The 17,064-nt window shown below is 46.7% G+C and overlaps 1 protein-coding gene across 1 annotated transcript in view; it reads right to left on the reverse strand.

The window, feature by feature from the left end:
• SLC26A8 (solute carrier family 26 member 8) overlaps window positions 1–17,064 on the reverse strand; it is a 3,758,415-nt gene that overhangs the window by 1,490,420 nt on the left and 2,250,931 nt on the right. The window contains exons 9-10 of the mRNA XM_078644342.1: window positions 13,668–13,774; window positions 13,512–13,581 (exon numbers count right to left, since the gene is read on the reverse strand). Of these exons, the coding sequence (XP_078500468.1) occupies window positions 13,512–13,581; window positions 13,668–13,774 (177 nt within the window). The remainder of the gene's footprint in view (window positions 1–13,511; window positions 13,582–13,667; window positions 13,775–17,064) is intronic.

Raw genomic sequence — 17,064 nt, forward strand, 5'->3', positions numbered from 1 at the left:
GGGTGCAGAGGCCTGTGTTATGCCCCTGGTTTAGAGCTCAGCATCTCATCTCATGCACAGCAAGTCTCTGCCACCTGCTATCGCATTCAAAACCCTCACAGCTTCACTTGGGCTGCCCCAAGGCCACACTGTCTCATATGATCTCTCATGCCACCCTCTCATACACTTTGTATGTGGATGACCATGAAAATTCCCTGAAATTATAATTAATCAAATCACCTCCTGATACTCTCAAACCACGTGACATGCAAACTTCACCTACCCTAACACAAGCTGTGCCTGTGTCCAAATGTAAATCATGTGACAGGGTGTTCCTACAAGCTGCAGACTGCTTAGAATTGCAAGGAATACTGAATATCAGATATGAACTCTCGCAACTGACACATGCAGTGTTCTGGAGATCATGGATTCAACTACTACCAAGACTGACTCAGCTTGCCCTTCTCCGAGTCTTAGGTTTGAATGCTGATAAAGCACCTTTAGCCTTATGAATTCACTAAAGATAGTACAGCTATGTTGGGTTACTGTTCTACCTAATGTTTACAGGACTAATAAATGGCAACTGACAGTAGCATTCACAACATAAAAATAAGCATTGGCAGTGTCAACAGGCTTCGCTTTTTGGTGACTTTTTACAATTATTGTTCAGAAGAACAAGTTACTTACCTTCGGTAACGCTTTTTCTGGTAGATACAGTATCTGCCTGTGGATTCCTCACCTTGTGAATATCCCCCTGCGTCAGTAACGTTCGGAAAACTCTTTTGTAGCACGCCGGCGTCGACGACGTCCAGGGTCGGACTGGCCATAGCGGGCACCGGGCAATCCCCCGGTGCGCCGCACCGGTGGAGGCCGGGTTTGGGCCCCTGGGGGCCGTTTTTGTTACAGGGCCGCTTTTGCAGCATAGCTGCAAAATCGGTCCTGCAACAAAATCGGCCAAAAAACGGCCCTGGCAAAGGGCTCGGCAGCCCCTCCAACCCCCTTCCCCCGAGTGGGGAGGGGGGCCGGCCGAGCACTTTGCCAGGGCCGGTTGTGGTTCCCAGTCCGGCCCTGACGACGTCACAGGAGAACGGCATCGCGCGCGACTCCGGCTGACGTCACCGACTCCTTATTAGGCCTACGTCAGCGTGATGACATCAGTTCCGCCCTTTTTTCCGTGCCTTCGAGGCACCCGGATGGACCAATGACAGTAGATATACATATATACAGTGTACATAGTACATACAATTCAAAACTGCACACATAGTGCGTAGCAAAGGTATGAAAAAAACCAATATATATACAAATATAAATATAAATATACATAAAAATACATAAACTCAGGTATAGCAGAGTGGACAACGGGGAGGCGGGTGGGTCAGTGAGGAATCCACAGGCAGATACTGTATCTACCAGAAAAAGCGTTACCGAAGGTAAGTAACTTGTTCTTCTGATAGATACATCTGCCAGTGGATTCCTCACCTTGTGAATAGAGTCCCACAGCAGTCCCCACTCCCGGATGAGGGTGTCCACTCTCCTATACCAGAAAATCCTGGAGGACAGAGCGCGCAAAGTGGCCGTCCCTCCTCACCTCGGTATCCAAGCAGTAATGCTTTGCGAAAGTGTGGAGGGAGGCCCAAGTCGCGGCTCTGCAAATATCCTCAACAGGTACACCTCTAGATAAAGCAGAAGTAGCAGACTTTGCTCTAGTAGAGTGAGCTCTTATACCCTCAGGAGGGTCCTTACCCGCCAGGGAGTTGCAGATCTTGATGCATAATATTATCCATCTTGAAAGAGTGCGCTTGTGCACAGATCTTCCTTTCCTGCAGCCAGCAAATCCAACGAACAGCTGGTCATCCAACCTGAACTCCCTTGTCCTGTCCAGGTAGAAGCTCACCGCCCTCTTAGGGTCCAAGCAATGAAGCCTCTCCTCCTCCTTGGAAGGGTGAGAGGGAGGATAAAAGGTAGGGAGGGTAACGGACTGTCCTAAATGGAATGGAATAACCACCTTAGGCAGAAAAGCAGCCCTGGTCCTGAGAACCATTCTTTCAGCATAAATAGTCAAGAATGGGGGCTTTGAGCTAAGAGCTTGAAGCTCACTTACCCTCCTTGCCGAGTTAATTGCGACCAGGAAGACCGTTTTAAAAGACAAAAGTCTCAAGGGACACCTGTGCAAGGGTTCAAAGGGAGAACCCATCAAGAAGGTTAGGACAAGATTTAAGTCCCATTGAGGCACAATAAAGGGAGTAGGAGGAAATGCATTAGTGAAACCCTTCAGAAACCTTAAAACCACAGGAGATTAGAACAGAGACGGCTGATCCGGCAAACAGAGAAAAGCCGACAAGGCCGACAAATAACCTTTGACAGTAGCCACTGCAAAACCCTGCTGGGATAAGGAAAGTGCAAATTGAAGAATATTGGACAAACAAGCCCTTAAAGGGTCAATGGACTTCTCCCCACACCAAGCAACAAATTTAGACCACCTATAAGAATAGACGGACTTGGTGGAATCACGCCTGGCTGATAAGATGACATTCACCACATCGTGAGGGAGAGAAAAAGAACTCAGGTTGCCCCGTTCAATCTCCAGGCATGAAGGTGTAAGGTCTGGAGGTGGGGGTGTAGAACCTGCCCCTCCATCTCAGAGAGGAGATCTGCCCTGTGAGGGAGACGGAGCGGCGGGTACGAGGAGAGGTGGAGAAGATCTGTGTACCACACCCTTCTTGGTCAATCCGGGGCGATCAATATAACTTGGGCCCGGTCTTGGCGAATCTTCCTCAGAACCCGAGGAATGAAGGGTATGGGAGGAAACGCGTAAAGGAGTTGCGAGTCCCAACTCAACTGAAACGCGTCCCCCAGTGCTCCTTGCATCGGAAACTGGAGACTGCAGAATGACGGGCAGTGAGCATTCTCGTGAGTGGCAAACAGGTCCACCTGAGGAGGTTCCCACGTCTGGAAGACGTTACAAACCACCTCCCGGTGAAGCCTCCACTCGTGGTCGGCCGAGAACTGCCGACTGAGACTGTCTGCACGGACGTTCAGAACCCCGGCCAGATGATTTGCCATTAGACAAATCTGATGGTCCTGAACCCAGGACCAGAGACGCAGAGCCTCTCTGCAGAGACACCGCGACCCTACTCCTCCCTGCTTGTTGACATACCACATCGCGGTGGTGTTGTCCGTCAGGACTTGAACCGACCAACCGCAAAGGGAAGGGAAGGGAGGAAGGCCTTGAGTGCCAAACGTATGGCCCGCAATTCCAGAAGATTGATGTGAAGCAACCTTTCCTCTGGAGACCAAAGACCCTTGACCTCCAGATCCCCCAGATGAGCACCCCACCCTAGAGTGGATGCATCCGTTATCACTGTGGCCACCGATGGAGGCAGTTGAAAAGGCTTTCCTTGAGACAGATTGCCTTCCACGCCCCACCAAGACAGATCCACCGCAGTTTCTCTGGAGATGCTCACTGACTCCCTGAGATCTCCGTTGTGCTGATACCACTGCCTGCGGAGGCACCACTGGAGTGCCCTCATGTGCCAGTGTGCATGGTTGACCAACAGAATGCAAGAAGCCAGAGGACGGAGCAGACGAAGGACCTTCAGGACTGGAACGACCGCTCCATTGTGAAATAAAGGTATCTTTTCCTGTATGTCGTGAATCCTTTGAGGAGGAGGGAATGCACGACACACAGCTTTGTCCAGTACCGCACCTATGAACAGGTTGCGCTGGGAGTGCACCAGGTGAGACTTGGGTACATTTATCGAAAACCCCAACCTGTGTTACAACTGAGTTGTTTCTTGCAGATGATGGAGCACCTTCTCCGGCGACTCTGCTTTGATGAGCCAGTCGTCCAGATAGGGGAACACTGGAATCCCCGACCTTCTGAGATGCGCTGCCACCACAGCATCACCTTGGTGAAGACTCGAGGCGCAGTAGTAAGTCCAAACGGAAGAACTGCAAACCGTAAAACGGAGATACTTCCTGTGTGACTTCAGGATCGGAATATGAAAATAAGCATCCTGCAAGTCGATCGACACCATCCAGTCTTCTTCCATCAGCGCCTGAAGAACCTGCGCAAGAGTGAGCATCTTGAACTTCTGTTTGAGATAGAGGTTTAAAACCCTAAGGTCCAGGATTGGACGAAGTCTGCCATCCTTCTTGGGGATCAGGAAATACCGGGAGTAGCATCCCTGACCCCTTTCTGCTCCGGCACCACCTCTATCGCAGCCTTTCTGAAAAGAGCCAGGACTTCTTCCTGCAAGAGAAGCAGGTGGTCCTCCGAACAATAACCTTGACAAAGAGGGTAATGTGGGGGAAATTCCCGAAAGGGAAGAGCATACCCATTCTCTACGAGATTGAGAACCCAAAGATCTGATGTAACCGATTCCCAATCTCGCAGAAAATAAGTAAGCCGACCCCCTACAGGACCCGTATGATCCAGAATGGTGGATCTAGGGCTGCTTTGCTGTTGTAGGTGGGGGTGGGTATTAGAGGAGGAAGTTGAGGAGGAGGAGGCTTGACGACCACGGGCACGACCCCTTTGTCTACAAAGGATTCTGCTGTTGCTGCTGCTGTTGGTTCTGCTTATAGGAACGAAAAGTAGACCTTCCAAAACCCCTGAATTTCCTGGTGGAAGAGCCTCTAGTCTGTAAGCCCAAAGACCTTGTTGTCGCCCTGCTATCTTTGAACCTTTCTAAGGCAGCGTCAGCCTTCTTCCCAAAAAGGTCAGCGCCATCAAAAGGCAAATCCAACAGAGCAGCCTGAACATCAGTCGAAAATTCGGACGACTTTAACCAAGCGGCCCTTCTAGTGGCGACTGAAGATCCCATTATTCTAGCCACAGAGTCCGCCGTGTCCATGCCACTCTGAATCACCTGGCGAGCCGCAGCCTGCGTGTCAGACACTACCTCTTTGAAGTTCTTCCTATACTCCTCCGGAAGCTTAGATGATAACTGCTTAACCGTGTCCATCAAAGCATGTACATATCTGCCCAGCAGTCAAGTAGCATTTGTCGATTTCAGGGCCATGCTACTTGACGAGAATACCTTCTTAGCATTCTGATCCAACCTTTTTGAGTCTTTATCCCCTGGAACCTGTGGGAAAAGCACCTGCCGACCTCTTTGAACAAGCCGCCTGAACCACCAGACTTTCTGGCGAAGGATGGGAAGTCAAGAACTCAGGGTCACCAGGTGCCACCCTATAGCGTCTCACCACTGTTCTAGACACTGCAGGAGCAGTAGGAGGCTTTTTCCAGACTTCCAATATCGGTTCAGTAAGAGCCTCAGTGAACGGGAGAGTCGGCTCAACAACAGAAGAAGGTGAATGTAGAACCTCAGTAAGGATGTTAGATTTAAACTCTACAGAAGGCAAAGTTAAGTTCAGCAGTTCTGCAGCCTTCCTAATAACAACATGGTATGGAGCCACATCCTTTGAGGGTGCATCAGAAACTGCACGCAACACCCATTCAGGTGAAAATTCCAAACCACTTGCACTATGCAGCACCTCAAAATAATCTTTCTGGTCCTGAAGTTCGCCTTCCTCCACTTCAGGATCCTCATATTCCTTCTCTTCCATGAGATGCTGAGCTCTACGCCTCGACCACTCCAACCGATCCGGTAACGACTCCGACGGAGTCGGGGCCGGCGTCGAGTGAGGAGCTGGAACAGCCTGAGAATGGGAAGCTGGAACCGGCGTCGAATCTCGATTCCGATCCCAAGGGCGCTCCGGAGCCGGCAAAGCCGTGTGCGGAGTCGATGACCTTGGCGGCGCCGAACCAAGCCAAGGTGGATATGGCTTCGGCAAAAACGGCAGAAAAGGCGCCGGAGCGTAAGCTTGAGGAACACCCAAGTTGTACGACAATGGACCGATGGGACCAGCCGGAGCACCAGTGGGGTACATTGCTCTCGCATACTTGCCATACATAGCATTAAGGAAATGCGAGGGGTCCTGACCAGGACCAGGAAAGGAAACGTAGGGTACGAACCCACTGGCTGCTCCAAAGGAGGCTGCACTAGAATAGTTTCTTCTTGACCCTCCTGTTCCTCTGGATGATGCACCGGAGTCGCCGAAGCCTGAGGATCCTCAACGTCCTCTTCCTCATGTGCAGAAGACTGACACGGATCCAGAGACGGATCCTGTCCCGGATCCGGAGATGGCCCTCGGGACTGAAAAGGCGAGGCTTCACCTACAGGCCCACGAGATGGTGTGGGAGACAAAAAGTCGTTACGATGCGTTCAAGAAGAAGACCTCTTCTTCGAATCCGACTCCATGCAGGAATGGTGCCTCGAGCTATGCTTCTTCCTCTTATGTTTTTTCCTCGAGGAACCTGAAGCATGTCCCGAAGCCGACTTCGAAGCCGACTCCGATCGGGACCTCGACCTCGATCTCGGCTTCGACCTCGAGCGTCTTGATCTTGACCTCGAAGACCTCTTGGCATCCTTTCCTTTTACCTTGGCCAGAAGGAGTTTAGCTTCTCGTTCACGCAGAGCCTTCCGTTTCATTTTAGAAAAGGATCGACAGCCTCCGACATTGTATTCCGAGCCCAGACACCACAAACAATCACTATGAGGATCGGTTATGGACATCATCCTGGCACACGATCCGCACTGCTTAAACCCTTTCTTCTTCAACGACATCTTCGGCGGAAGACAGCAACTCGAAAAAGATACAGAAACACACAAATAGCAACAAAGTCACTATCCGTAACACAAGAGATGCCAAGAAACCGTTAGCGTCGACGACGCGGAAAAAAGGGAACTGATGTCATCAAGCCGACGTAGGCCTATAAGGAGTCGGTGACGTCAGCCGGAGTCGCGCGCAATGCCGTGCTCCTGTGACGTCGTCCACGCCGGCGTACTACAAAAGAGTTTTCCGAACGTTGCTGGCGCAGGGGGATATTCACAAGGTGAGGAATCCACTGGCAGATGTATCTATCAGAAACAGGAAACTCAACAGGCCACAAAGTGTCATGGTCTTGAACCATCCCGAAATGACCGACTTGGACTCTTCAGTTCTATGCTCACTAAAAACAACTGTGGCGATATGACCATATGTGTTGTTATTTCAAAGATGGGGGAAATTCCTATGGGCGTATCGCCACAGCATAGTGGGTAAAAAAATGCATTCCACTGCATGTTACCACATCACTGCACTGAAAGGCAAGTAGAGATACTCAGTGCCTGCTTTTACTCGTGCTTCCGTGATTTAAAAAATATATATAATAATCACCTGAAATCGTTGTTTCTTCCTTGTATCGTGGTAATTACCATGAGCTGGGGATGTCACTGTGCTGAAGATACATGCGAGCAAGGCTCTTCTGCAGTAATGTGCGATAATGTATAGTGTCAAAGCCTCCATGTTAAAAAACAGTAGATGTTTCAAAGGTGAGACCTATTGCATTACAAATGCTTGTCCTTGTTATTGCTGCACATGTTTGAGACATAGGGTCTTGGGCCTGTGTTTCTTGCAAAAGCATATTTTTCCTTTTTAAGTAGTGTGGATGGCTTTCTTTCTGAGAAGTAACAAATATTATTACTGGCAGCAAATAGTCAGACTATTGCTGAACAGAGCACAAAAGGCTCTCTATGTTTGTTTTCTTTTATGTTTTCATCACACTTTTTAGATATGGTGGCTTGGGCCAGGGTTTTTTTTATGCACAAATGTGATGGTTTCTCTCTTCACGCAGTGCAGAGGAACGGCTTCCTGGTGAGTGAGAAGTTGTTTTTAAACCATTGTGGGCCTTGTTAAGCTTATCAGCTGACAGGAAACTAATCATGTCTTAAAGCTGGCCATTGCTAAATAAATCACAACAGACTAATTATATGTTTGTTTTCCTTTATGGTTTCTGCACATTTTTTCGATGTGGAATGGGTCGTGTTTTTTCTTATATGTAGAAGTTCGATAGGGTTTTTCTTTTTAGGTAGTGCAGCCGGCCTGCATTTTTACTTTTAAAATAAAAGATACTTCTTTAATCTATGTAACTGCATGATTTTTGCCGGTTTGGTGCAAGAATATATTGGACCATACACTGAAATCCTGATTAGGGTAAGTCATTTTATTCTTGGGATTTGTAATACTTTCACCTACCAGCTTCTGCTGCTGCTGTAGAATCTAAGGTGAATTTGAGTGGCAAACCGGCCTAGGGATTTGTAATACTTTTACTTACCTGCTTCTGCTGCTGCTGTAGCATCTAAGGTGAGTTTGAGTGGCAAACCAGCCTTCTAGTCCCTTCATTCTTTTCAAATTTAGCCTGCACAGCGCTTGGGCTGTGCTTGTGAAATTTATTGTTTTCAAATTGTGCATGTATGTTTAAGCATTTCTACCAATTAAGCTCCATCCCCCAAACATGTGATCACACACCACGAACAGCGCTGTAGGCACTACAAGTCCCAAGATGCTTCACTACTGGGACGGTGTTGTGTGGGGATATTTAATGAATCCTTGTGGACAGGCGTCTTGCAAGGCGACTGTGAAGAAGTAATACTCACATCACTAGCCGTGTTTATAAATTGTGTCTAGGACCATATTTTTTATATACACACGGGGAATCCAGCATGGAGCCTTTATTAAAGCAACAGGTAAGCATAATGCATTTCGGCCGGTAGGGCCTTCCTCTGATGCCGCTGCTGAGAAGGAACACAGTCTCATCCTTGTTTAAATTACTCTTGCAGTCCTCTCATTGGTGAGATTAAGCGCCATCCCCCAAACATGTGATCACACACCACGAACAGCGCTGTAGGCACTACAAGTCCCAAGATGCTTCACTATTGGGACGGTGTTGTGTGGGGATATTTGTTGAATCCTTGTGGACAGGCGTCTTGCAAGGCGAAGTGCTGTGTAGCAAGCTACACTCCTTAAGGCTCCTCACGTCCCCACATACGCTCTAACCCCAAATGAGCGAGTTCTGCCAGGCCGTGAGATGACAGGCCGTGAGATGACTGTAATAAGTCAAACTCCATGTGCAGTCACAAACCACCACTGGTGGCAGCCCATGCGAGAACACGCACTCCGAGGTGGGCTGGCACCGATCCAATACTTCGGACAATGATAAACTACAGGAGCAGGAACCAGAATGGTTGCCAGCCAACTTGAAAGAGCGGGGCCTCTTGACAGGCCTTTGGCAGACGCGTAAAATGCAGCAAGAACATCCCTCAAAGAGCAAGGAAGAGGCCACACGGGGAATCCAGCATGGAGCCTTTATTGAAGCAAGAGGTGAGCATAATGCATTTCGTCCGGTAGGGCCTTCCTCAGATGCCGCTGCTGAGAAGGAACACAGTCTCACCCTCGTTTAAATTACTCTTTCAGTCCTCTCATTGGTGAGATTAAGCGCCATCCCCCAAACATGTGATCACACACCACAAACAGCGCTGTAGGCACTACAAGTCCCAAGACGCTTCACTACTGGGACGGTGTTGTGTGGGGATATTTGATGAATCCTTGTGGACAGGCGTCTTGCAAGGCGAAGTGCTGTGTACCAAGCTACACTCCTTAAGGCTCCTACGTCCCCGCATACGCTCTAACCCCAAAAGAGCGAGTTCTGCCAGGTCGGAAGATGACTGTAATAAGTCAAACTCCATGTGCAGTCACAAACCACCACTGGTGGCGGCCCATGCGAGAACACGCACTCCGAGGTGGGCTGGCACTGATCCAATACCTCGGACAATGAGAAACTGCAGGAGCAGGAACCAGAATGGCTGCCAGCCAACTTGAAAGAGCGAGGCCTCTTGACGCGCCTTTGGCAGACACGGAAAATGGAGCAAGAACATCCCTCAAAGAGCAAGGAAGAGGCCACACGGGGAATCCAGCATGGAGCCTTTATTGAAGCAATAGGTGAGCATAATGCATTTCGGCCGGTAGGGCCTTCCTCAGATGCCGCTGCTGAGAAGGAACACAGTCTCACCCTTGTTTAAATTACTCTTGCAGTCCTCTCATTGGTGAGATTAAGCGCCATCCCCCAAACATGTGATCACACACCACAAACAGCACTGTAGGTACTACAAGTCCCAAGATGCTTCACTACTGGGATGGTGTTGTGTGGGGATATTTAATGAATCCTTGTGGACAGGTGTCTTGCAAGACGAAGTGCTGTGTACCAAGCTACACTCCTTAAGGCTCCTTACATCCCCGCAGGAGCAGGAACCGGAATGGCTGCCAGCCAATTGGAAAGAGCGGGGCCTCACTCCCTCGCCATGCTCTGCTAAATACCCCACATATTACATCACTCATGACGTCTCCTATGACATCATTGATAAAATCACTCCAACACTTGCAGTGAAATTATTGAAGACAAAAATGTGCATGATGGGGGCGTGAGTTATAGTTACCTAAGGGCACGAGTTATAGTTACTTGAGATAACTATAACTCCCAAATTCTATGGTTTTGTGTGTGTAAAATCTGAACTTAACTATAACGTCCCTGTAACCTTTGTTTTTTTCAGTGAATATATATATATATATATATATATAGCTCGCGAACGTCGCCATTCACAGAGTCCTGTTCACTTGGAAAGAATAACGAGGAGCGGACCCAATTTAGTGCAATCCTTTAGTGCTTTATTTCTGTGCTCATAAACAGCCAGCAATCCGCCATGACACGTTTCGCTTCTACCCCGAGGCTTGATCACATGACATGTCATAGACACAAAAGAAGGTATTTATGGATTGTAAAAAGTGTGCGAAAATCAACACTTGATTGCCTACTAATATACAATGAGGAAATACAATGTGCAACATTACGCTTTTTAAATAAAGGACATGGTGTCCATCGAGGTAAAACCCATTTGTTTCCAATATAAATATAAATGCATAAATAGAAAAATATTTCAATTTAAATCAATATATACATTAGATTAATCTCAATTTGTATAAAAATATAAATTCATATATCTACAATACATATATACATTTGATACCCATATAAATATACTAAAAAATAGTTTAATATTTGGATAAAAAAAACCTCTTCAAACACCTTGCTATTTCATGCAATGTACATCAATCAATTTGGCATGTATCCTTAACGTAAACATATAATTGCAACTTTCCTCATAGATTATAAATGTCTTTCTTATAGATGTATACGTATACGGCCTGTATTAGGTTTCGCAATCACTTATTTAAAAAATACCTTCCCTGACTGCTGTATATAGTCCAACCGTTTCTATATATATATATTTTGGAAAATGCTGAATTTGTGAAACAAACAGCATACCTTGGACATCAAATGGTTGCAAAAGTGTTTTGTTAATCACCAAAGTTTGGACAAAAAAAGTGTTTTGTCGGAACTTTGGTGATTAAAAAACCACTTTTGCAAACTTTTGATGTCCACGGCATGCTGTTTGTTTCACAAACAAATTCAGCGTTTTCCGTAATACTGAGGGATTTGCCATCCCGCTGTGGTACGCCGCCATTAGAGGTTGGGGTAAGGCGATTGCTGTACTCTGCATAGCTGTGCTTGGGATATATGGGCCAGATGTAGGTCGGTCGGTAACGGCCGAAAATCAGTATTTTCGGCCGTTACCGACCGGTATATGGGTGACAGGTATGTAGGGGGCATTATTTTAACGAATCGGTAAAATTACTGATTCAGTAATTTTACCGATTCGGTAAAATAAATAATCAGTAAATTTACTGATTCTGAGGCACCGAGATGTAGGTGGGACTCTTAAGAGTCCCAGAGGCCTTACAGAATCGGTATTTTACCATCAAATCCAATTTGATGGTAAAATACCGATTCCGGTGTGCATGCACATGTGTGCATGCACACCTATGCCATGTGACAGGCAGACCTGCCCTTAGGGCATGTATGCCTGCCACATGGCGCACATGCCTATTTTTGGGGTGCCAGAGGGTGTCAAAGTGACACCCCCTGCACCCTTGCTAAAATCGGTATTTACCGATTCTGTAATTACAGAATCGGTATTGCCCATTGATTCCTATGGGCTTCACAGCCCATAGGAATCAATAGGAAATACCGATTCGGTATTTCCAGATTCGGTAAATACCGAATCTTAAAGATTTGAGGCCCGATGTAGGTAGCCCTTTACCGATCGGAATCGGCCGAAAATACCGATTTTCGGCCGTTTCCGATCGGTAAAGGGCTATGGAGATGTAGGGGCACATTTTCGGTAATTTTACCGATTCGTTATCATTACCGAATCGGTAATATGTACCGATTCGGTAATGATAACGATTCGGTAAAATTACCGAAAATGCAATGTAGGTAGCCTATGTTCCATCAGCACATGGCTTACAGAATCGGTATTTTACCATGGAATACAAATCCATGGTAAAAAACCGATTCCTGTGTACATGCACATCTGTGCATGTACACATGTGCCATGTGACAGACAGACGTGCCCTTAGGGCATGTCTGTGTGCCACATTGCACACATGCCCGTTTTGGGGGTGCTAGAGGGTGTCAAAGTGACACCCCCTGCACCCTTGTGAATTCTTTAATTACCGATTCGGTAAATACCGAATCTGTAATGCCTAATCATTCCTATGGGCTTCAAAGCCCATAGGAATGAATGGGCATTACCGATTCGGTATTTACCGAATCGGTAATTAAAGAATTGTTAAGGATTCGGTAACGAATCCAGATGTTGGGACCTACATCCCATTTACCGATTTTGAAATACCGAATCGGTAAAATTCGGTATTTCAAATTCGGTAAATGGGATTTACCTACATCAGGGCCTTGGTATTTACACATCTGGAAATACCTACATCTCCCCCTTCATATTTACCACTTCTTAAATACCGAATCAGTAAAATTCGGTATTTAAGAAGTGGTAAATAAGAATTACCTACATCGGGCCCTATATGCCCTAAAATCGATAAAACTGAGTGACAGATTTACAGGCAGAGGAAAGAGTGGGAGAGGTTCTGAGAAAAAAAAACAAGAGTGGCAGAAGACATTACGGGGGGGAGGGCTTGAAAAGTGGGGACCGTGGTCAATTGCACACTTTTCCCATGGCTTACAACCCCTCCGGTTTGTCCATTTAAGGGTTTTGGAGGACTCGTGCCTCTGCTGGGGGAGGGGGGGGCATATGACTACAGAGGCAGGTTTGCAGTCAGATCAAAGAGCAACCATTACCCAGGCCATTAAGCTGGAATACTGCTTCCATTCACGTTGTAAATAACAGCAATTTCGGGTGAAGTCCGGTGATGTATGAAGCTGGAGTGTATTTTTTGCTGAAAATTCCAAGTTTTCAGCATGGTGTCGGGTAGGTCTAGGTGAAATTTGAATTGCTCAGGGAAAACATTGCAATTTTTCATGCCCCTTAGCAGTAGCACAATTTAAGGAAATCTTTGCCCATTTTAACTAGTTCAGGTAGAAAATAACTTGTGATAAATAGGAAACATGATTGAGAGAGACATTGTAACCAAGAAAGTCTCCTGCTGGCTATATCATTTGACTTCTGTAAGCAACATAATACCTTGTTCAAGGTTCAAGGCAGCATAATAAAAGTGTATAGAGGAAAGTAGATGAAAACAAATTAAGTAAAATAAAGCAGTAGTTCATCTTAACATACCTCAGGATATTCTATAAAATTCCGGTAAATGTTTGTTTCTGGAATTTGACCAATAAGCTGAATCTTTGTACTGAAACAATAAAAAAAAGTCTTAATGTTCATGAAATGTCAACCTTCTTTTAATGTGAATATACTCTTTCCCCCCAAACATAGTACCTGTGTGTCCTTATGCATATTGTAAAAAGGGAGAACACCAATGCAATTGCCAGTCCAAAGGCCAGTCCTAAAACGACACAGGACATAAACGTCACCACCCAGATACTCTAAAAGGAAAAAGGAAAAAAAGAGTAACTAAAACGTTGCATTCATCTCAGAAAAAAATACGGTAATGGTCCTTGAAACAATCCTTAGACAGTACTTCTCGAGCATTTTGTTCTTGCATAGATTCACATGCTGTTGTAGAAATTGCCAATGACACTGGAGAGACGTTCAGCACAGCAATTTAAGCTATGAAAGACCACATGCTGCATACATAACTGTTACTTCCCTGCAATAATAGTTCTGAAATGTTGACACATTATGTATGCAGTAGAAACTCCCACAAAAGATTATGTTAAATTTACAAAGAGTTAAATGTCATATTCTTCCAGTGGCCATTAAATCAAGGTAAATTGTCTAACAAAGTGCAATCAAAAATGTACTTTGTTGGAAAATACATAAAACATCAACTTAGATATTAGTGGCGAAATGTAGATTAAATACATAATTTAGGCTATTGTTTATGGCTGTCAGTAGAGCCCCATCTATGTCAGCAAAACACACAAGATGATGGACGGAATGTTGCAAAATGGCAAAACATTCACCCCCAGACACAGATCTGGGTTTAATCCATTGTTATTTTGCTCACCAAGCCACCCCAGTTCAGACATGGCCATATGCAAATCAGTCTTGACCCTGTGCCCCATGGGAACAATCCAGACCGCACTGCCAAGCCATGTCTTCCCTGGACTGGAATCAAACATCCTAGGACCGGTTTCTGCCTATCAGCCTTCATCAGCCAGGATAGCTTAACTCCAGTGGCGTAGTGAGCACAGGCCCACATCTAGGCATAGCCTTCCCACATAGGGTGAACAGAAAAACACACAAGATGATGGACGGAATGTTGCACAATGGAAAAACATTCATCCCCAGTCACAGATCTGGGTTTAATCCATCGTTATTTAGCTCACCAAGCTACCCTAGTTCAGACATGGCCATATGCAAATCAGTCTTGATCTTGAGCCTCATGGGAAGATTCCAGACCGAACTGCCAAGCCATGTCTTCCCTGAACAGGAATCAAACATCCTAGGACCAGTTTCTGGCTATCAGCCTTCATCAGCCAGGATAGCTTGACTCCAGTGGCGTAGTGAGCGCGGGACCCACGTCTGGGCATACCCTTCCCACATAGGGTGAACAGCAAAACGGATGTATGATGTTACAACGCAGGCTATTACAACGCCTGCCTTTACAACGCGGTTTTTACATCGCAATCCATTACAACGCATAGTGCTTTTGGGTGCTGGATAGTGAATAGTTAAATTTACTATTCCAACTCCAGTCCCCGTGGACACTAGGGAAGGTGTTGGATAGTAAATTAAACGTATTCCCTATCCTAGAGAGCCCCCCAGCGCAATGCGTTGTAATGGTTTGCGTTGTAATGACCGCGTTGTAATGGTAGTGCATGTAAAAGTTTCGTTGTAAAGGTTGTTTACCCAGCAAAACACACAAGATGATGGACGGAATGTTGCACAATGGCAAAACATTCATCCCCAGTCACAGATCTGAGTTTAATCCATCATTATTTTGCTCACCAAGCCACCCCAGTTCAGACATGGCCATATGCAAATCAGTCTTGACCCTGTGCCTCATGGGAACAGTCCAGACCGAACTGCCAAGCCATGTCTTCCTTGTCCCAGAATCAAGCATCCTAGGACCGGTTTCTGGTTATCAGCCTTTATCAGCCACGATAGCTTGACTCCAGTGGCGTAGTGAGCACGGGACCCATGTCTGGGCATACCCTTCCCACATAGGGAGAACAGCAAAACACACAAGATGATGGACGGAATGTTGCACAATGGCAAAACATTCATCCCCAGTCACAGATCTGGGTTTAATCCATCATTATTTTGCTCACCAAGCCACCCCAGTTCAAACATGGCCATATGCAAATCAGTCATGACCCTGTGGCTCATGGGAACAGTCCAGACCGAATTGCTAAGCCATGTCTTCCCTGGACCGGAATCAAACATCCTAGGACCGGTTTCTGGCTATCAGCCTTCATCAGCCAGGATACCTTGACTCCAGTGGCGTAGTGAGAACAGGACCCACGTCTGGGCATACCCTTCCCACATAGGGTGAACAGCAAAACACACAAGATGATGGACAGAATGTTGCACAATGGCAAAACATTCACTCCCAGTCACAGATCTGGGTTTAATCCATCGTTATTTTGCTCACCAAGCCACCCCAGTTCAGACATGGCCATATGCAAATCAGTCTTGACCCTGTGCCTGAAGGGAACAGTCCAGACCGAACTGCTAAGCCATGTCTTCCCTGAACAGGAATCAAACATCCTAGGACCAGTTTCTGGCTATCAGCCTTCATCAGCCAGGATACCTTGACTCCAGTGGCGTAGTGAGCAAGGGACCCACGTCTGGGCATACCCTTCCCACATAGGGTGAACAGCAAAACACACAAAATGATGGATGGAATGTTGCACAATGGCAAAACATTCACTCCCAGTCACAGATCTGGGTTTAATCCATCGTTATTTTGCTCACCAAGCCACCCCAGTTCAGACATGGCCATATGCAAATCAGTCTTGACCCTGTGCCTGAAGGGAACAGTCCAGACCGAACTGCTAAGCCATGTCTTCCCTGAACAGGAATCAAACATCCTAGGACCGGTTTCTGGTTATCAGCCTTCATCAGCCAGGACAGCTTGACTCCAGTGGCATAGTGAGCACGGGACCCACGTCTGGGCATACCACATAGGGTGAACAGCAAAACACACAAGATGATCAACGGAATGTTGCACAATGGCAAAACATTCATCCCCCAGTCACAGATCTGGGTTTAATCCATCATTATTTTGCTCACCAAGCCACCCCAGTTCAGACATGGCCATATGCAAATCAGTCTTGACCCTGTACCTCATGGGAACAGTCCAGACCGAATTGCCAAGCCATGTCTTCCCTGGACCGGAATCAAACATCCTAGGACCAGTTTCTGGCTATCAGCCTTCATCAGCCAGGATACCTTGACTCCAGTGGCGTAGTGAGAACGGGACACACATCTGGGCATACCCTTCCCACATAGGGTGAACAGCAAAACACACAAAATGATGGATGGAATGTTGCACAATGGCAAAACATTCACTCCCAGTCACAGATCGGGGTTTAATCCATCGTTATTTTGCTCTCCAAGCCACCCCAGTTCAGACATGGCCATATGCAAATCAGTCTTGACCCTGTGCCTCATGGGTACAGTCCAGACCGAACTGCCAAGCCATGTCTTCCTTGGACCAGAATCAAGTATCCTAGGACCGGTTTCTGGTTATCAGCCTTCATCAGCC

Source organism: Lissotriton helveticus, chromosome 5_1 (genome assembly GCF_964261635.1).
Source record: "Lissotriton helveticus chromosome 5_1, aLisHel1.1, whole genome shotgun sequence".
Classification (NCBI taxonomy): domain Eukaryota; kingdom Metazoa; phylum Chordata; class Amphibia; order Caudata; family Salamandridae; genus Lissotriton; species Lissotriton helveticus.